Source organism: Haliotis rubra, unplaced genomic scaffold (assembly GCF_003918875.1).
Source record: "Haliotis rubra isolate DU_JTF1 unplaced genomic scaffold, ASM391887v1 Scf81, whole genome shotgun sequence".
NCBI lineage: Eukaryota > Metazoa > Mollusca > Gastropoda > Lepetellida > Haliotidae > Haliotis > Haliotis rubra.
Window position 1 is genome coordinate 2,525,790 of NW_025767535.1, and position 23,150 is coordinate 2,548,939.

A 23,150-nucleotide genomic window follows, 5' to 3' on the forward strand; every position below is an offset into this window, starting at 1 on the left:
TGGTGTGTGTGAGTGAATATGGCTTCTAGCAATATTCCAGCAACATCACGGCGGGGGACAGCAGAAATGGGCTTCAGACATTCTACCCATGTGGAGAACTGAATCTGGGTCTTTGGCTGGAGGAACGCTTTAACCTATTAGGCTAACCCACCGACACTGGAACCATCGTATCCTAACAACAACCTTATACAACAAACTTGGAGTACTGGGAGCAATTGTACAAAGCAACTCATCTGTGATAAGTCTGTGTTAAGGTATGGGAGTTATGATCACCTTAGGGCTGAGATCACTCTGTACAACTACACCCTCAGCACTTTCTATTCTTGAATTAACACGGAATGGGCAAGAACCTCTTTTGTAGAAAGTGGTCAGGAGAACTAAAAGAACCCAAGCTTGCATTTCATGAAAATATTTATTTCTGTACAGGTCCACTCTGGACTCGAAATATTTTCACAGCAAATCTTTCGCAGACACAATGCAGACATAACTGTTATATGTCTGTGACACAACATGGATCACAAATACATTCTTGTATTACATTGCTGTACAAATTCCTCCGACAAACTCTCCACCAATGAAAGCTATGTGTACTGTCCTCCTACAGACAATGCCGGACTGCCTGAATATTGATGCATCAAGAAGTTGGTTGCTGGCATGCACACACCCTCTTTCATTTTCACAGATCGAGTGTGTCAGCCAATATGGTTTTGTTCACTTCCTGACTTGGGTCAGTGTGGACACCTATGTCAAAATCCTGGATCTGCCTGAAGCTGGAACAACTCTGTCATCCTGGTCAATGTGCTGGCTATCCTGGGTGTGATGGGCTAGGTCATCTCCTGAACCTCTTGAAGAGTGGATGTAGGGCTGCAGACTTCATGCTGCCGCCGCCTCTCTTGTACTCCATGTACACCGAGTCGTCTGCTCCTGACATGGAACTCATACTGCCAGCCTTGCGGAACACCTGAAGACAGGAAGTGAGCTGGTGAGTGATGTTACCATGTTACCATTAGCAACAGTCATATGTGATGGGCCATCAAGAATAGCCTTCACATGGCACTAAAGTGAGGTGATAAAGTCTTCCACACCACCAGCAGTCTACACAGGTCTACCCTGCCAACAGTCTTATTCCCAGTCTGTAACAATGCTGTTTATCCCCGGTCTACCCTCCTCCCCACTGGTTTTTACTCTGGGTCTACCCTGCCACTGGTCTTCCCCTTCCACACCTCCAAACAGTCTTACGCCCAGTCTAACCCCATCCCTACCCCACCAAACAGTCTTACCCTAGTCTAACCCCACCCCTACCCCACCAAACAGTCTTACCCAAGTCTAACCCCACCCCTACCCCACCAAACAGTCTAACCCCACCTCTACCCCACCAAACAGTCTTACCCCAGTCTAACCCCACCCCTACACCACCAAACAGTCTTACCCAAGTCTAACCCCACCAAACAGTCTAACCCCACCCCTACCCCACCAAACAGTCTTTACCCTAGTCTAACCCCACCCTACCCCACCAAACAGTCTAACCCCCACCTCTACCCCACCAAACAGTCTTACCCCACCAAACAGTCTTACCCCACCAAACAGTCTTACCCCCAAATAAGGACAAACTTTATGGATGAACAACTTCTACATTCAGGTGGTGCGACGTTCCGATACATATTCTTGTATTGTTGTTAAGCAGGTGTTACCCTCAGCCTACCCCCCTCTCCATGAAACAGTCCCACCCCTGGTCTAATCTCTCCACTGTTCTTACTCTGGGTCTACCCTATCACCAGTCTTCCCCTGCCACCCTACCAAACAGTCTTACACCCAGCCTATCCCCCTCTCCATCACCGGTTTACCCTGCTCTCCACACTCACTCTTACTCTGGGTCTACCCTATCACCAGTCTTCCCCTGTCACCCTACCAAACAGTCTTACACCCAGCCTATCCCCCTCTCCATCACCGGTTTACCCTGCTCTCCACACTCACTCTTACTCTGGGTCTACCCTATCACCAGTCTTCACCTCCCACCACACCAAACAGTCTTACCCCCCCTTCCACCAAACAGTATTACCCCCAGTCTGCCTCACTCCCCACCATTCTTACCCCTGGTCTGCCACCGTCTGGGCCTCCCTCCTCCTCTGCGTCCTGGTCTGTGGCAGCCAGCACCTTCTGCAACAGACTCATCTGCTGCTCCTTGGTGTTGTAGGCCAGCTCCTCCTGTGCAACATACAACAGCTTATCTTGGAAATGATTCTTAACCACTTCTCATCATTGTGTCAATATAATTACACAAGAGACATTAATCTATGGAAATCAATAATTTTACATCTTGTAATGTAAATATTTGGTTTAAATTTTTTAATTTCATGAATTGTCCTGATATTAATGGAAGCATGGTGTATTGTTGTCTAAATGTGGCATCAGTTGGCAATTTGTATTATCTTCTGTCTATTAAAAAAAACACTAAGCACAATCAACTAGGTTGCAAATGTATTTGAAATGTTTACTATTCAAACTAGGGACAACTTAGAAACATAACTCTTAACACCAGATATAGTCTTCACACAATGTATTCTTATGGAGAATCCAACCCAGGGCTTCAGCATGAACAGTGATGGCTTTAACCACTAGACTACCCCACCGCCCAACCAAGAAGAGAATCAAACCCAGGGCTTCAGCATGATCAGTGATGGCTTTAACCACTAGACTACCCAAGAAGAGAACCGCTTCCAACCAAGAGGAGAATCAAACCCAGGGCTTCAGCATGATCAGTGATGGCTTTAACCACTAGACTACCCCACCGCCCAACCAAGAAGAGAATCAAACCCAGGGCTTCAGCATGATCAGTGATGGCTTTAACCACTAGACTACCCCACCGCCCAACCAAGAAGAGAATCAAACCCAGGGCTTCAGCATAATCAGTGATGGCTTTAACCACTAGACTACCCCACCGCCCAACCAAGAAGAGAATCAAACCCAGGGCTTCAGCATGATCAGTGATGGCTTTAACCACTAGACTACCCCAGCACCCAACCAAGAGGAGAATCCAACCCAGGGCTTCAGCATGATCAGTGATGGCTTTAACCACTAGACTACCCCACCGCCCAACCAAGAAGAGAATCAAACCCAGGGCTTCAGCATGATCAGTGATGGCTTTAACCACTAGACTACCCCCCCATCAGTGATGGCTTTAACCACTAGACTACACCCCAACCAAGAAGAGAATCAAACCCAGGGCTTCAGCATGATCAGTGATGGCTTTAACCACTAGACTACCCCATGGCTTTAACCAACCAAGAAGAGAATCAAACCCAGGGCTTCAGCATGATCAGTGATGGCTTTAACCACTAGACTACCCCAGGGCTTCAGCATGATCAGTGATGGCTTTAACCACTAGACTACCCCACCGCCCAACCAAGAAGAGAATCAAACCCAGGGCTTCAGCATGATCAGTGATGGCTTTAACCACTAGACTACCCCACCGCCCAACCAAGAAGAGAATCAAACCCAGGGCTTCAGCATGATCAGTGATGGCTTTAACCACTAGACTACCCCAGCACCCAAGCAAGTGATGGGAGAATCAAACCCAGAAGAGAATCAAACCCAGGGCTTCAGCATGATCAGTGATGGCTTTAACCACTAGACTACCCCAGCACCCAACCAAGAGGAGAATCAAAACCAGGGCATCAGCATCAGTGATGGCTTTAACCACTAGGCTACCCCAGCACCCAACCAAGAAGAGAATCAAAACCAGGGCATCAGCATGATGAGTGACTGCTTCAAGCACTAGGCTACCAGCCCCAGACAATGGAGAGAGGAGTCTGACTGACCTGGTCCATGCCGGCCAGCTTGGTGATGACCTTGTAGCTGTATCCCTGGTTGACGAGGAAACGCTGACGTTTGAGGGAGTACTGCATCTCCATGGTGTCCTGCGACACCAGGGTGTAGAAGAAGGCGTTGTACGTCTCCGCTGCTGAACCTGTGACACAATACATAGTGTAGGGGAGTTATGTTATGGTTGAATGGGTCCATGCATAATCCAGCCAAAATGGTGGAACGAAATCAATCTCTAAACAGCCCTGCAGATTTAGGCTGATTACAGGATTGCAAAGCATGCAAGGCATATGTACTATTATCTAGGTGTTGACAGATATTTCCCACTTGTTTTCATACTTCCAACCTACGCCCCATGTGGCCAAATAATCATGACATTTTCCAACAGATTAAACTGTTTCAAATCTGTAAGAGTGAGAGTGAACGGTATTTCAGTTGTACTATTGTGTCTGTCAAAAGGATGGTCTCACACAATAGCAAGGAGCGGACAAACCTAGAAATATCATTATCAATGAAAACGTTTACTTCTAAAGTGTAGAATTATGAAATATGGAAAACTATCAAACAAATATAAAATAAACTTGTAACCTTTCTTTGCCCTCAGAATTCTGCCCATTCTCTGAGCTTCTTGTCTTCGGGATCCTCCATGTGCAGATATCTGGATGAGGACGTTCGCCTCTGGCAGATCAAATGAAGTGTCTGCAACCTGAACACAGAGCTCAAGATAATTAAGTTGCATATTTGTGTAAACAAATAAGATCAGTTTACCTTTTCAATTTGAGGATGACTGCACAGGAAAGGAAATCTTTAAAAATTTCCCACAAGACCACAGGACCAGTGAGTGGACAATAATTAGTGAGTGAACAATAATTAGTGGTCCTGTCTGTACTTCACTGGTCCAAAATAACATTCATAGATTTACTTAACTATCAATACAAAATTCGACGGCCATCAGGACCACTGCAAACTTATCATTTAGTGGTCCTGATGAATTTGTACTAGCCAGGGACCATAGGACAGCGTAAATTTCGCACACTGCTGCATAGAAATCTTTACATATGTCTGTTTATTGATCTAATGCAGTCACACGTGTCTTACTCAGAAAGAGTTAAAGACACTTGATGTTTGCACATCACTATAGTTAATCATGCCGTGACACATTAACAAAGGTAATATGATAGGTGACTTGTAAGTGTATGCAACATGTCATACCCTTGAGGTTGCACATGAATAAATGTGCTTTAAATGTTACCTTGAGAAGTATAGCAGTTCTATCAGATTTGATAGAAAAGCTTAGTGACATATACCTTGTGGATGGATACAGCGCTTCATAAATACTCATTATCATTATTATATGCTGACCTGTACCACATTGGTGAATCACGGGGATGGGGTAAATCACCGATTTTAACTCATGATATAAGAAGCCTGGAAGGCGAGAGAATGCAATTTCCAGATTCTACAATTTGGACATTCATATCCCCAGATAATTCCTTCAATGTATGTACATGAAACATAACACTGCTAAAATGTATACCTTTGACACAAAGATTGTGTTGACTTTTGGGTTATGCACGAAGTTCTGGAGAATCTGCAGTCTCTCTCCCTGGCTGGTTGGCCCGTATAGGTAGGGTCTGTAACAGTCAGAGTCAGCTTTAAGGAATAGACAGTTTTCACTCAGTGTGTCTGACTTGAGATCAAACCATTTCATTCTATCATGGTCAACCTATCCCTTTATAAACCTTTCTGAAATAGGATGAAAAGATGTCTGTAACCTTTAGGTATCTGATGGTCTTGACTGTCGAAGTACTGAATACAGATTTCTTTACGTGAAAAATTCCAAACTTGATGAAATAATTGTTCAAACAGCACTAAATGACCAGCATCATGATGATAAATTCTTCTTTCTATTTTTTCAATGCCTGATGTCATCCATGAAATAATATATTTCTTTAACAAAATATACACTCTGACGTAGGATGTACAGACTTTCAAAGTTCCAGTAAACAAAAGAAGAAAGGAAACGATTTTACATTTCACAAAAACTACTTACTTATTAAGTTTGATAGCGTAATGTTTGAGAGAAAACACATTGTCAGCAAACACGATGATCTTGTCGTTCCTCCTCTCGTGGTATCGGATGAGGAACTGACAGGCACGGAACTTGTTGGGATTCATGCAGTACAGCAGCTGGAGGAGACAGAAGTATATGACGGTAATTCCCTATTGTATGTCCTAGTGAGTTATCTCAACTTGCACAATGAATCAATTGCCAATCCATTTAATGTACACATCACTTCATATAGATGAAACCTTTCAGGGCCATTTTTATTTTTTTTTTTTTGTTTCTTGTAATTTCATCAACAGATGGTGGAGGTGAAATAATTGGGCCTCACAGAACAAGGAGTAAGAAAAATAATTTGTTTAACACTGCATTAGGCAATATTCCAGCTATATCACAAAAGGTGTACACAAGAAGTGCACATTCATAGAATCAAGTACCAGTTTCTTCATAGACTTCATCTGTAGATATTCCCTGTAGAATTCTGGGGCCATTGGGCACCACACCTGAAGAAAACATGGCACAATAACTCACATGACAAAACGGCAAATGATGCTTCTCAAGGCACTGAAGGTTTATAGTCAGTTAACTCCCTTGTCTCGGGAAGATGGCACAAGGTGCACATATTCCATATTCCTGTATCAGCATTATTTCAACACACTGTACAAGGTAATATAGCCTTACTTCAGCACACGGTACAAGGTAATATAGCCTTACTTCAGCACACTGTACAAGGTAATATAGCCTTACTTCAGCACACTGTACAAGGTAATATAGCCTTACTTCAGCACACTGTACAAGGTAATATAGCCTTACTTCACCACACTGTACAAGGTAATATAGCCTTACTTCAGCACACGGTACAAGGTAATATAGCCTTACTTCAGCACACTGTACAAGGTAATATAGCCTTACTTCAGCACACGGTACAAGGTAATATAGCCTTACTTCAGCACACGGTACAATGTAATATAGACTTACTTCAGCACACTGTACAAGGTAATATAGCTTTAATTCAGCACCACGGTACAAGGTAATGCAGCGTTACTTCCAGCACACGGTACAAGGTAATATAGCCTTACTTCAGCACACTGTACAAGGTAATATAGCCTTACTTCAGCACACTGTACAAGGTAATATAGACTTACTTCAGCACACTGTACAAGGTAATATAGCCTTACTTCAGCACACTGTACAAGGTAACATAGCCTTACTTCAGCACACGGTACAAGGTAATATAGCCTTACTTCAGCACACTGTACAAGGTAATATAGCCTTACTTCACCACACTGTACAAGGTAATATAGCCTTACTTCAGCAATATACTGTACAAGGTAATATAGCCTTACTTCACCACACTGTACAAGGTAATATAGCCTTACTTCAGCACACGGTACAAGGTAATATAGCCTTACTTCAGCACTGCGGTACAAAAGTAATAGCCGCTTGTTTCCAGCACAGCGTTACTTCAGCACCACGGTACAAGGTAATATAGCCTTACTTCAGCACACGGTACAATGTAATATAGACTTACTTCCAGCACACTGTACAAAGGTAATATAGCTTACTTTAATTCACACGGTACAAGGTAATATAGACTTACTTCAGCACACTGTACAAGGTAATATAGCCTTACTTCAGCACACTGTACAAGGTAATATAGCCTTACTTCAGCACACTGTACAAGGTAATATAGCCTTACTTCAGCACACTGTACAAGGTAATATAGCCTTAGTTCAGCACACTGTACAAGGTAATATAGACTTACTTCAGCACACTGTACAAGGTAATATAGCCTTACTTCAGCACACGGTACAAGGTAACTTAGCCTTACTTCAGCACACTGTAAGGTAATATAGCCTTACTTCACCACACTGTACAAGGTAATATAGCTTTAATTCAGCACACTGTAAGGGACCCTAGCCTTAATTCAGCACACGGTACAAGGTAATAAAGCCTTACTTCAGCACACTGTACAAGGTAATATAGCCTTACTTCAGCACACTGTACAAGGTAATATAGCTTTAATTCAGCACACTGTACAAGGTAATATAGACTTACTTCAGCACACTGTACAAGGTAATATAGCCTTACTTCAGCACACTGTACAAGGTAATATAGCCTTACTTCAGCACACTGTACAAGGTAATATAGACTTACTTGAGCACACTGTACAAGGTAATATAGCGTTACTTCAGCACACTGTACAAGGTAATATAGCCTTACTTCAGCACACGGTACAAGGTAATAAAGCCTTACTTCAGCACACTGTACAAGGTAATATAGCCTTACTTCAGCACACTGTACAAGGTAATATAGCTTTAATTCAGCACACTGTACAAGGTAATATAGCCTTACTTCAGCACACTGTACAAGGTAATATAGCCTTACTTCAGCACACGGTACAAGGTAATATAGACTTACTTCAGCACACTGTACAAGGTAATATAGCCTTACTTCAGCACACTGTACAAGGTAATATAGCTTTAATTCAGCACACGGTACAAGGTAATATAGACTTACTTCAGCACACTGTACAAGGTAATATAGCGCATTTCACCACACTGTACAAGGTAATATAGCCTTACTTCAGCACACGCGGTACAAGGTAATAAAGCCTTACTTCAGCACACTGTACAAGGTAATATAGCCTTACTTCAGCATTCAGCACTGTACAAGGTAATATAGCTTTAATTCAGCACACGGTACAAGGTAATATAGCCTTACTTCAGCACACTGTACAAGGTAATATAGCCTTACTTCAGCACACTGTAAGGTAATATAGCCTTACTTCAGCACACTGTACAAGGTAATATAGACTTACTTCAGCACACTGTACAAGGTAACTTAGCCTTACTTCAGCACACTGTAAGGTAATATAGCCTTACTTCAGCACACGGTACAAGGTAATATAGCCTTACTTCAGCACACTGTACAAGGTAATATAGCCTTACTTCAGCACACTGTACAAGGTAATATAGCCTTACTTCAGCACACTGTACAAGGTAATATAGCCTTACTTCAGCACACTGTACAAGGTAATATAGCTTTACTTCAGCACACTGTACAATGTAATAGGGCCTTACTTCAGCACACTGTACACGGGCAATATAGCCAGCATTCTGCAGTTCCATCCAGTTAGCCTCATACAGCTTGGGGCCAATAAGGAAGTTCAGGTCAGCAATCTTGTCATCCTCACGGACCAGTGTGGCGGTCAGTCCCAGTTTGCAGTGGGCGTTGACAATAGTCAGTACCCGTCGGAACATCTTTGCTGGAATTGTCTGTACCTCTGTTTCAAAACAAACACGAGAAGCTTATCAAAGAAAATAACTGATTAAATAACGGGGAATAATTCAGAAGAGTGAGGTAGTCTGTATGGTTACCTGGATGATGGCAGGATCATACACATCTATTTTCATAATAATGAACACATTACTTCCATTGTGGGATTCAATTTAACAAGTGAGAGTATTTCATTTGAATAAGTTTTGTAACCACAGCTCTCCCTTTGGTAATTTGTAATTGTACATTACAGTGGAAGCTGTCTAAACCGTCACTTGTTGGGACTAAAGAAATAATCCGGTTTACACAGCGTGCCGGATTGTACAGATGACACGGTTACCTCCGACTAGAAGTGAACAAGTTTTGTCACTCTCATAGACATTGTTGTATCACAATAAAACATGTCAACTCACCAGTTACATGTACAAGTATACCTATGCTGAACTAAGATTAAAATGTCTTTGTCGGCAAACCATGTAGTTTCAACGCAAGATTAATTGGTCACAATACACATCCAGCCGACTCCTTGCCACGCGTGCCGGATTAGACAGCGCTGATTACAGTATAAACCCATATTCAGGTGGCTCATTTCATGCCGAGAGGAATTGACAGCTGCCGGATTGCAGAGCTTTTAAATGATGATACATGCACTAGCCATGGACGGGACTAAGATTTTATGGCGGTGTAGACAACTTGCCAGATTGGCCAACTGCCGGTTTTGACAGCTTCCACTGTATTTCAAAATGCATGATATAAATTGAGAATAACTATTAGTTTCTGTAGTGATGCAGTGTTTGTAACCTTTCCTCGACCAATCAGAGCAGCGTTTCACAAAGCAATTATAGTGCTACCGGGAATTCCCGTATTTATGAAAGTTTTTTCCAAATATTGTGCATTTTTTAATTTAAGCCCTGGGCTTAAATCTGGTTAAAATATTTCATCACTAGAACAGTGATTTTCTGTATTGCCCAGGCTTAAATACGAGAAATCCCGGTAGCGCTATGATCACTTTGAGAAACGGGGCCCAGAGTCTAGTATTTGCAAAATTCATGGTCAAATTTTACTGATTGTCACAATCACAATTAAATCAATCCAGTTTTATCATAGCACCTGCAAATATAACCAAGTGTGGCTCAACAAAACACTGTGGTTGACTGCAAGAGCAACGATCACTCCTTATGGTCAAACTATCTGACAAAGGGATCTCTGTGTCAGTTGCTACTAGATACGAGATACTTCTGGACAGGGAGTCTACTGACCATCCAGCAGCATGATGCCCCACTCCTGGCTCTGCATCCACTCCATCATCTTCTCCGCCTCCCACGACCGCTTCATGGAGTGCGCCAACATGGAGTACGTGCTGATACAGATGGCACAGCCTGCAGTACAAGGCGGGTATACACAGCAACATGGTGGTGAGGTGAGGTGAGGTGAAAAGGGGTTTAACGTCGCACTTGAGAATACTTTGCTCATATGACAATGGGCATGAGTGTGTATGTGTGGCTGCTTGTACTAGCCCACACTTAAGATTGTTTATAGTGCTAGCTCACTGAGAAACCATGCTGCAGTGAAGCATGAATACCCCACTCAGACACATTATACTGACTCTGACCCGACCAGTCCTTGCTGTACCCATTAATGCCGAGCGCCAGGCAGGGACCAACAAGTACCATATTTTAACATCTTTTGCTATGGCGCGGTGGGCGATCAAACCTGCGACCTTCCGCTCTCTGGGCGGATGCTCTAACCACTACACCACAGAGGCGGTCTCCACCAACATGGACACACATTACAAGGCAGTTTTCATATTATATCAACATCAACCCATCACCCCCATATCAGCCAAATATGCAAAGCTAGAGGGCCAATATGAGATCAAATTCTAACATCAGGTATGATATGAAAACTGCTGTGTGATAATCTTCACATCACATACCATGTCAAATTGTAAAATGTATCAATCTGCAAGTTTTGGTTTGGTTGGTGTTAAACGCCACACTCAGCAATATTCCAGCAACAGCATGAGCATCGATCTATGCGGTCTGATGACAATCAATCAAGTCAGGACCTGAGACAATCAAGTGATCAACAGTCAGCAAACCTGACAGCCTTACCCGATCTTCAGAGTGATAAGCTCATGTGGGTATACATTTTCACCTTGTTTGGGAAGCACTGTCAAATGAAATTTCAGTCATTTTACTCAGTTAAATGGCAATATCAAAACCAACTCTAAGGATGATCTCAATACTGTGTCCAATTAAAATGCACTGACAAGCCTTATCCGCATAAATATAGGGTGGTTATAAGGACTGTGTCATTTCATCCTGTTATATGACTGTCTGTATGTTGGCCCCATTGCTGGTCATTTCATCCTGTTATATGACATGCTAAAACGGGTCATATCACTGATAAGTATATGATACTGCATAGCAATAATTAGCATCGGTTTGGTGACACACTTACCCATTGGTTTATCTTTGGCATCTGAGGTGAACCTACAGATAAGACTGTCATCTACTGTGGACCACATCTTGAACTGAAATACAATAACACTGGAGTTATCTACCTTTGCTGTAAAGCTGATCACTGTCAGCTTACTAAGATCACTAGACATCAAGTGATGAAGTGAGTTACTAAGAAGACTGACATAGTGAGTGAGTGAGTGAGTGAGTGAGTGTGGTTTTATGTTGCAATATTCCAGCATTATCATCGTGGGGGACACCAGAAAAGGGCTCCACACATTGTACCCATGCGGAGAATCAAACTCGGGTCTTTGGTGTGACAAGCAAACGTTTTGACCACTCGGCTACCCCACTGCCCCCACACAACTTAGCGACTTTGACTCACCTGTGACCTCCACTGCTCCACCGACACACCGGATGTACACAGACATATGCAGCGTTTCCTCACCGTACAGGCAGCTGTCACCCCGACCAGAGTCTTTCCGGCACCTGGCATGAAAACAAGCCCAGCGTCATCAACACAACAGTCTACATGTTGGATCATATATGATACATTGACTGACTGAGTTTGGTTTTACGCCGCTTTTAGCAAAATTTCAGCAACATCACGGCAGGGGACACCAGAAATGGACTTCACACATTGTACCCATGTGGGGATTCGAACCTGGGTCTTTGGCGTGACGAGCCAACGCTTTAACCACTAGGCTATCCCACCGCCCCCATATATGATACAAATTACTTTGAAATGTAAAACCAATTCTTGAATCTTCAATTTTTCAATACATAAGTGAAAATGAACACATCATGAAGAGTGTGGACTACCTACCGCAGGGTAGCACTATAACACCGGACCGAGCCCTGCCATTACCAAACATCTTCCGCAGACTCTTCTCCTGGTAGGGTCGCAGAACCGTGGATGGCTTCAGATCCATGCTGAAATACCATACTCAGATCAATCACCTCACCTCCAAGCAATAGTGTTCAGTAATCACTGTCCCTTAGACTATAACAATAGTTTGTTAAAGCTACATCTCTACAATGAGACACTCTGTGAGAGTAGTAACTGCTCCAAGTGATGGTGACTGTCCACTTGAGTTATTCCTGATTCCCTGTCTCATTACCCTGCCTTCCCCCGATCTACTCACTTCACATCTGGGTTGACTGTATCATTCCTGAAGTCATATTCTGCCAGGAGAGGATGCTCAAGCTCTATACATCTGAAATACATGATACATTTCAAATACATCTGTAAATTCAATGAGCTAATGGCCACACAGCACTTCATCATAAATCCATCAATTTACTGAACTTTTAACATGATACGTGAATGTGTCAGTATGTGAGTGGGTGAGTGAGTGAGTGAGTGAGAGTATGTCTTTGTCTTACTCTTCTCGTTTTGGTGTCTGTCTGTTTGGTCTATGTAGTTGCCCGAATCTGTCTGGAAGCTGGTAAACGTTTGTCTCTCAGTCTGTGTGTCTGAGTACCTCAGACTCTGTGTGGGTGTTTAGAGTTTGTGCTCTCTGCTGGTTGATGTGTCTGTCTGAAAGTGTATGTCGAACAGCATGTGTTGGGACTGTACATGTGTGTGTCTGAGTGCATGTGAATTTATACTCAGTCTGAGCAGATGTCTGATGACGATGATGATGATGATGATTTAACGTACGCTTTCCGACATAATGCGTATTTCGCACACGGTCCCGTCAGGCCATTTAGTGTTTAATCGAAAGAGTTGATTTGACCAATAGATATGGCAACCTGAAGGGGGAGTTAGTGTTGCATAATAAAATGTGTATGAATTTTGACTGACTGACTGAGTTTGGTTTTACGCTGCTTTTAGCAATATTCCAGCAACATCACGGTGGGGGACACCAGAAATGGGCTTCATCACATTGTACCCATGTGGGGATTTGAACCCGGGTCTTCAGCGTGACGAGCCAACGCTTTAACCACTAGGCTACCCCCACCGGCCCGGTATGAATTTTGAACTACGGGCTAGTGTGTAAGAGTCGATGTACTATGTCTATGTGTCTGACCTTCATGATACTGTGCATGAGAGCCTGTGTTGGTGACTGTGTCTGAGTGTTTGTCAGTCTCACCGTTTCTGCACATCCTCTACGCGCTCCTGCAGCACCTCGAAAGACACGGTCTTCATTTCATTATCCTCCTCATCATCTTCCTCCTTGTCCAGCTTGTCATAGTAGTCAAATATATCATCCGGCACCTTGTTCTCCTCTGTATCCATCTCCCCCTCCGCCCCTGCTGGTGTCTGATCCGCCTGTGATGACGACCCTGCCGCGGACGCAGCTGGCTTGTTTAGCTGGACATTCAATCACAAGGATTCAACAGTGCTGTTAGCAGCCAAATTGTAAGAATTTACTGAAGAGCAACAGTTCCTGACATACCTGCAGTGCTGACTTGACAACACCTCTCCCTTGCACAAAGCTAACATGTATCTAGTGTTAACCTCCCTGACAAGCTGACATACCTGTAGTGCTGACTTGACAACACCTCTCCCTTGCACAAAGCTAACATGTATCTAGTGTTAACCTCCCCGACAAGCTGACATACCTGCAGTGCTGACTTGACAACACCTCTCCCTTGCACAAAGCTAACATGTATCTAGTGTTAACCTCCCCGACAAGCTGACATACCTGCAGTGCTGACTTGACAACACCTCTCCCTTGCACAAAGCTAACATGTATCTAGTGTTAACCTTCCCGACAAGCTGACATACCTGCAGTGCTGACTTGACAACACCTCTCCCTTGCACAAAGCTAACATGTATCTAGTGTTAACCTCCCCGACAAGCTGACATACCTGTAGTGCTGACTTGACAACACCTCTCCCTTGCACAAAGCTAACATGTATCTAGTGTTAACCTCCCGACAAGCTGACATACCTGTAGTGCTGACTTGACAACACCTCTCCCTTGCACAAAGCTAACATGTATCTAGTGTTAACCTCCCCGACAAGCTGACATACCTGCAGTGCTGACTTGACAACACCTCTCCCTTGCACAAAGCTAACATGTATCTAGTGTTAACCTCCCGACAAGCTGACATACCTGTAGTGCTGACTTGACAACACCTCTCCCTTGCACAAAGCTAACATGTATCTAGTGTTAACCTCCCCGACAAGCTGACATACCTGTAGTGCTGACTTGACAACACCTCTCCCTTGCACAAAGCTAACATGTATCTAGTGTTAACCTCCCGACAAGCTGACATACCTGTAGTGCTGACTTGACAACACCTCTCCCTTGCACAAAGCTAACATGTATCTAGTGTTAACCTCCCCGACAAGCTGACATACCTGTAGTGCTGACTTGACAACACCTCTCCCTTGCACAAAGCTAACATGTATCTAGTGTTAACCTTCCTGACAAGCTGACATACCTGTAGTGCTGACTTGACAACACCTCTCCCTTGCACAAAGCTAACATGTATCTAGTGTTAACCTCCCTGACAAGCTGACATACCTGTAGTGCTGACTTGACAACACCTCTCCCTTGCACAAAGCTAACATGTATCTAGTGTTAACCTCCCGACAAGATGACATACCTGTAGTGCTGACTTGACAACACCTCTCCCTTGCACAAAGCTAACATGTATCTAGTGTTAACCTCCCGACAAGCTGACATACCTGTAGTGCTGACTTGACGACACCTCTCCCTTGCACAAAGCTAACATGTATCTAGTGTTAACCTCCCCGACAAGCTGACATACCTGTAGTGCTGACTTGACAACACCTCTCCCTTGCACAAAGCTAACATGTATCTAGTGTTAACCTCCCTGACAAGCTGACATACCTGTAGTGCTGACTTGACAACACCTCTCCCTTGCACAAAGCTAACATGTATCTAGTGTTAACCTTCCCGACAAGCTGACATACCTGTAGTGCTGATTTCCCTGACACCTCTCCCTTGCACAAAGCTAACATGTATCTAGTGTTAACCTCCCTGACAAGCTGACATACCTGTAGTGCTGACTTGACAACACCTCTCCCTTGCACAAAGCTAACATGTATCTAGTGTTAACCTCCCGACAAGCTGACATACCTGTAGTGCTGACTTGACAACACCTCTCCCTTGCACAAAGCTAACATGTATCTAGTGTTAACCTCCTGACAAGCTGACATACCTGTAGTGCTGACTTGACAACACCTCTCCCTTGCACAAAGCTAACATGTATCTAGTGTTAACCTCCCTGACAAGCTGACATACCTGTAGTGCTGACTTGACAACACCTCTCCCTTGCACAAAGCTAACATGTATCTAGTGTTAACCTCCCGACAAGCTGACATACCTGTAGTGCTGACTTCCCTGACACCTCTCCCTTGCACAAATGCTAACATGTATCTAGTGTTAACCTCCCGACAAGCTGACATACCTGTAGTGCTGATTTCCCTGACACCTCTCCCTTGATAAAACCATCGGCAGTGGCTTCTTCCTCTACATCTTCCGCTTGCGACACTCCTGGATGATGGGATCCTTCAGCAGCTTCTGCAGGACATCCTGTGGGCAGAAAGAAGGAGTTTCTTCAACAAGTGACACTTTGTTGTTGATCTCCACACTCAGCAGTAATTCTAACAACATGACAATGTTATGTACCACACACACCCAAATTGAAAGCATGATCAACATCAACAGAATGTACCTGAATGAAATGTAACCATCCTGGGACATTTTCAACGATGGATAGAACATAGGACTGGGCTTGATATAGATCAAGGTATAGAGATAGGTAATTGTTAACTAAATATCGATTGATTATCGATGAATACCGCGACGTAACTTTGAGGAAAAATGCCTAAGATGTCTAAAAGACATTATTAAATTCACATCACTGGTGATTGGTGACATGTTTTCGCATGTATTACAGAGGTACAGATAGCTGCGTATCTGCGTAAATTACGCAAATATTTATGTGAAAACTCAATTCGTATTAAGTCTATTGGGTACAAGTACGCTTCATTTTTTGTAAATACTCAATACATTTGATCTTGCATGCGTACACACACAAGTGTCAAATCTTAGCTTGCGTAGCGGTGGACAGATAAAGTAACAAAGGTATACTGAGAGGCTCTTTTTCAGCACATGAACATAACAACTTTCTCATATTACAGATCAAATATAGGTAACAAGCACATAAACGAACATTAAACTTTATCATATATTTACAATTTATGGAAAATGGCAAAATACCCAATTGAGGTTTGGTGAGGTGGGTACAATTTATTTGGTTACTTAAAGGAAAATTAGGATACCCCATTGAGATGAACACAAGCGAGTTCACAACTCAATGACCAAAAAAGTTATCTGTAGCTCTGTATTACTAACAAAACAGCTGCCTGAATATAATTTAGAGGCAGACCACGATTAAAGTCCTAAAACTGTATATTATGTGAGTAAATTTTAAAAGAATTTTATCACAAAAGTCGACAATATTTTTGATTATTGATTATTTCAGCCAGCCTTATTAGAATCTCATCCTGATAAGCATATCTGGAGAACTTAGTAGAAACTGTTCTGTCAATCACAAGGAACTCACCGGGTGCTGGCTCTCCACAAAGTATCTGTTGTGCTTCAGAACCAGCTTCACCTTCCCGTAACTCAGAGTGCACAGCTGCAACAGAAGGAACAGGTAACACACACCTTCAGCACATCAGTGAAACAAGAAAACATGTTATTTTGAAAGGAAAACTCAAAGTGGTCATTGTCTTTCTGTAGTGACCTACTTTGTAATCATAATCCTCACTGACATCAGTTAACAGACTAATGGGAAAGAAAAAAAGATACTGTTCTGAAATGTCCATCTAATCATCATTTGTGAATTGTGAAAAAAAAGATGTCCTTTCTTAGAAGTAGCTAAACATTTACACAAAGATATAGTTTCATTACTCAGTGATAAGATTTGGTAATTATCTCCCACAGTTTCAATGTGAGGTATTTATACATATAGTACAAGTGTTACTGTCCTATAGTTTTTACAGACCTTTATACCGTGAAGATCTGGGTTAGAATTGATCTTCAGTAACCCATGCTTGTCGTAAGAGGCAAATAACGGGATCAGATGGTCAGACCTCGCTGACTTGGTTGACACATGTCATCGTATCCCAATTGCGTAGATCATTGCTCATGCTGTTGATCACTGGATTGTCTGGTCCAGACTCGATTATTTACAGACCGCCGCCATATAGCTGGAATATTGCTGAGTGTGGCGTAAAACTTACTCGCTCGCTCACTCACAAACCTTTATAAACTCTATGATTCCGTTAGGGAGTGACGTTTTGCTGAGTCGGCGAAGATACTCAATGATGTCGTTTGTCTCCAGGCCCACAGACACAGCGGCGTAAAGGGAGTAGGCGGTCAGTTTGTACTCATGTATGTGGAGGGGTCGACACACCGGCTGCAACAACACTCACATCTACATATGGCCCCACTTGGTGTATTCCCAGAGTGGCCCCCCTGTATATTACGTAACAAACTAAATTCAGGGGCCACTCCAGGACAGCTCGTTAAGAAGGTGTGAACATGGGGGGGCCAGTGTGGGACAACTTTTTAGTTGTCAAAATAAAGAGTAGAAGGTGTCTGCGGAAGCTGTTAAGAAGGTGTGAATGTAGGTGAACGTTGATGACTTCTGCTCATAGACGATCTTCAAGAAAGTAGTAGACTTCTTGTATTTGCTACTGTTGATAACCTGCAAAGGCTGTGCAAGAGCAATACTGTTTCCATGGATGGTACCTTCAAGATATGCCCTAAGACTTGAATACATGATATGCGAGAGGGACATGGCCTCCTTTGTTAGGTTGTGGAACATTGCTCAACTGAAAATGTGTATTGATTTGTGATATGTGACTTGTGATATGACTTGATATGTATATGTACAGTCATGGACATGAATAATGTAAATATATCGTAAAACACTCTTTGGTTTGTTGTGTTTCTTTTTCATCATGGTATGCAGAGCTCTTTCAAAGCATCACGCCTCCATAATTAGTCCAACACTGTTGGTAATTAAGCTGATTTGATTAAGACAGGCCAGTGTGGAAACGCTAAAGTGTTCAGGGGCCACTCATTAGAGTTGGGTATTGCAAATATTTTCGTATTGCGATATATTGTGATATGTGTTGGCGTATTGCAATATGTATTGCAGTACATTGTGGCCACTGGCCACTGTAAGGACTCAGATGTGATTGTACAAGAGATCAATTGAAAATGTTTCCAAATTAAAAACTTCGCTCTAAAGTTTGGAACTCGAGAAAAAGCGTCTGCCATTTTGGTTTGTTTATCCTTCCAACGAGTGCCTGTACCAATCTATTTTTTCTTATTTATACGGTTTAAAAGTCACGCAAATTTGCAAATACATATTAATTATATGACCAAAAAACATTCTCAAAACTATTAATGTATAATAATATAAAGGAAATACAAATGTTATTAGTACGTTTGACTACATCACGAAAATTTCCGATCGTATCGGGTGAACCGGTTCGTGAAAAGTGTACCGCAATATATCGTATCGTGAAGTTTGAATTGCAATATACCGGTTAACTGGTATTATCGCCCACCCCTACCACTCATGTAAGGGTTGTTAACAAGGTGTGAAACCTCTGGGGCCACTGTGGGAAGGGCCACTCTGGGTGTAAATCGCCCCACTTCACTTGGTTCAGGGATTTATCTCGGATGAAAAACAAAGTGCCCCTGGCCATATTGGTATGCTTGGAAGGCAGGCAGATTTTGGTGAAAAATGTTAGATTGTACTTAATGTTGCCTTAACATAGGGCAAACTGGTATAGTGGTCTAGTTGTAGTATTTGTCAATTAATCACAAACAATACTGAGATAACCTCAATACTTTGCAGGTACACCCCAGTATTCATTAATCATGTTAATAACGTACTGGTACAAAACAAGGCTGATTACACAGGCGTCAAGCCTCACCTCAGATATGGCGATGAGGAAGTCATGGGCAGTGCTTATAGACAGGGGAGAACGATTCCAGGAACACATGGCCATTTGGTGCCTGCAACAATCAATAACTGATGATGACCACATCATATCACCGTGACTAAACCATATTGTATTTATCCATACCTGAGAAGATCCAGATTAGAATTGGTCTTCGGCAAATCTATGCTTGTCGTTACAATGAGTGAGTTTAGTTTTACGCCGCACTCAGCAATATTCCAGCTATATGACGGTGGTCTGTAAATAATCAAGTCTGGACCAGACAATCCAGTGATCAACAACATGAACATCGATCTATGCAATTGGGATATGATGACATGTGTCAACCAAGTCAGGAAGCCTGACCACCCGATCCTGTTAGTCAGCCTCTTACGACAAGCATGGGTTACTGAAGACCAATTTTTACCCGGATCTTCACAGGTTCTTGTTGTTAGAAGCGACAAACAAGAACAGGTTGTCAGGCTCCCTGACTTAGTTGATACATCATTGTATCCCAGTTGCGTGCGACTTTAAAGAACAAACAAACAAAACAAAAGTAACTAGCCAACAAGAAACTGACAGCATGAATACAAAATCAAACCTGGTGATTGAAATCATGAGCATTCACTTATGATGACATGGAATCAACTAAATCCCCTAGTCTGACCACCCGATCTATGGGTTGATCAGTTGAATGTGATCCAGGAAATTTGAGAAAGGGATCACCTACCACCCACAAGGGTCTCGAATTGTGGTCAAGCTTCAGTTCAAGGATCTTGCGATAATCTTTGGCTCCAAACTCATCTTCAGCACTTCTCTCTTCCACCTGCTTTGATGCAACTGTTGCAATGTCTACAAAAAAGGAAATCACAATCAGGGAGTGAGTGAGTTTGGGTTTACTCCGCTTTTAGCAATATTCCAGCAATATCACAGCGGGGGACACCAGAAATGGGCTTCACACATTGCACCCATGTGGGGAACTGAACCCAGGTTTTCAGCGTGACGTGCGGATGCTTGAACTACTAGGCCACCCCACCACCCCCACAATCAGGACCCAAACAGTGAAAGCATGTTCGCTTGTTAGATACAGTACTACATTCTACCACAGATTCTTCAGAGGGGCTTCATGTTTGGGGTCAGACTACTTATTGTTAATCCATGAATATGGAAAATTACTGATTCTGTCAGTTATTTCAGACGCCATTACTACCTCTGTTTGAAACAGCTCATACTAGTAATTGATTTCCCAATATCGAAGAGTTTTCAGCAACAGACTGACTTCTGTAAGTTGCATTTAGAAGCTGGTATGAGTGAGTGAGTGGGTGAGTTTAGTTTTACGCCGCACTCAGCATTATTCCAGCTGTATGGTGGCGGGCTGTAAATAATCGAGTCTGGACCAGACAATCCAGTGATCAACAACATGAGCATCAATCTGCACAGTTGGGAACCAATGACATGTGTCAACCAAGTCAGCGAGTCTGACCACCCCATCCCGCTTAGTCGCCTCTCTTACGACAAGCATGGGTTACTGAAGATCAATATTCTAACCCGGACCCTCACGGGTCAGAAGCTGGTATGATGAAGAGAAACATTTTTTATGGATAGCTGAAGGTGCTGACACTGAACGGAGATCAAGGTAATTACATCCCTACAGCTTACCATCATCTAATCAAGGCCAATAAAGAATAACCCTTCCCAACCCTTTGTCCATATCATAGCCATTATCTATAATTTCAACAAGCATCAGAATTGGCATCACACTGTACATCAATCTCTTCAATTGTATTAATTCAAATACCCTTCTTGTACCGGTACAAATCCTCCTTGTGCATAATGTTGTGTATCACTTGCTTGATAATGTTTTTAGCATCTACACCGAGTGAGTGAGTTTAGTTTTACGCTGCTTTTAGCAATATTCCAGCAATATCACAGCGTGAACATGAGTAATGGGCTTCACACATTGTTCCCATGTGGGGAATCAAACCCAGGTCTTCAGCGTGAAAAGTGAACGCTTTAACCACTAGGCTACCCCACATCTACATCGAAACGTCTCATCTATTGCTATTGTTCCTCTTCAACACAGAGAGAGTATTTTTGGAATTTTGGCATTTTAGTATGGATCTGACAAGACAGTGGTTGATAGCATGAACACCATTGAGTCATAATGATGGATTACCAGTCATATTTCCCAACAAACCTGTGGTAGATATGTATAGTTCAAAGAATCGTTAAATCACTGAAATGATTATGTTTGACACTCAAGTATATTTCCAACATTCTAGCCCTGACACTTGATCTGTTTGCCATTTGTAGAGCACTGGTTCTGCATGAACATAGTTACAAAGATATACTGTCTGATGTGCAAAATATTGACGATCTCTGTAATTATAGTAACAACCTTTGACATTATCTGTGTCCTGGGATTCATCATCAAAGTCATCATATTCTACTTCAACGACTTTGGCCTTCTTCGATGATCTCTCTCCTGAAATGTAAGAACATGAACAAATGATATCACTGTCCCAATTATAGATAATAAACTTATCTGCCTTTTCAGTACATATATGTGAACACCGTCATATTTATGTCATTAATAATTCCAAGAATTCCAAGGTTTTGTAAACAAGCAACACCTTATCAAAAGAAGGTTGCCTGCATTAAACAAGCAACTACCTTATCTGAAAATCATGTTCTTTTGATCACAACAGCTAACCAATGTTGCCTAAATCATGAGCATTAAATGGTTATTTGACTTTTAAAGGTTCAAGACTTCATTAAATTACAGGTTTAAGATTGTTAATAATGTAAATATGAGCAGTCCTTGATACTACAGAAAAATATTCGAGCAGCACTGTACTAATGAATAAGACTATATATGTGTTTTGTGGTTTTATTACATTTGTGTAATACAGTTCAATGTTTGAGATCCAAATGAGAAGTGTGACCTAATGTAAGACGGGTACAAATAAACGGGCGCATATGATATAATAACCCTAAAGTATATATTATAATAACCCTAACCTTAAACCTTTTCACTACAACACCAATTTACATTTTGACATTTCAAGCAGGGGTTACTGGGCGGAACTCTTACCATGTAATGTTTGTTGCAATGCTTATGTGTTGACAAACCTTAGAAACATATTTTTCAAAATGAAAACCTTTAATTTAAAATGGTTGGGACATGCTATTGCTAACTACAGTAGACATGGTTGCGATTCCAGATAATATAATATTGTTAATAATTTGAGTATAAATGAACAAGTATAATATTTCCAATAAGTTACCTTTATCTCGTTTGTCCTTTTTACTTCCCCCCATCCTATTCTAGAATTTGTTATTCATATCTTGTCAAGATGTTCATCTCATGCTTCTATCAGCACTTTTGAGATAACTCTTTGGTAAACAGAGTTAAATAAGCACAATTTCAGGGTTTTTCAAAAGTGAGAATATGCACCGAACAGCGATAACTTTTAAACAATCACTGCATTTGATAATGATCCGTTTCACCTCTGAATCACATTGTTCCAAAATAAATATTAAGAAAAACAGAGGAAAAAGAACAACCTTACATA

General features: G+C 42.2%; 1 protein-coding gene across 1 annotated transcript; it reads right to left on the minus strand.

The window, feature by feature from the left end:
• Positions 1-393: 393 nt before the first annotated feature.
• On the minus strand, positions 394-22,991 carry LOC124261792 (general transcription and DNA repair factor IIH helicase subunit XPB-like). The gene is given in 23 exon segments (XM_046696140.1): positions 394-961; positions 2,092-2,205; positions 3,819-3,967; positions 4,411-4,528; positions 5,360-5,456; positions 5,876-6,012; positions 6,325-6,390; positions 8,971-9,173; positions 10,426-10,545; positions 11,630-11,702; positions 12,014-12,117; positions 12,455-12,561; positions 12,774-12,845; positions 13,725-13,945; positions 16,017-16,085; positions 16,088-16,141; positions 17,178-17,252; positions 17,880-18,035; positions 19,570-19,599; positions 19,601-19,651; positions 20,306-20,427; positions 21,974-22,060; positions 22,863-22,991. Coding segments are annotated over 23 exon segments (2,391 nt in total). The 5' UTR covers positions 22,897-22,991; the 3' UTR covers positions 394-829.
• Positions 22,992-23,150: the final 159 nt, after the last annotated feature.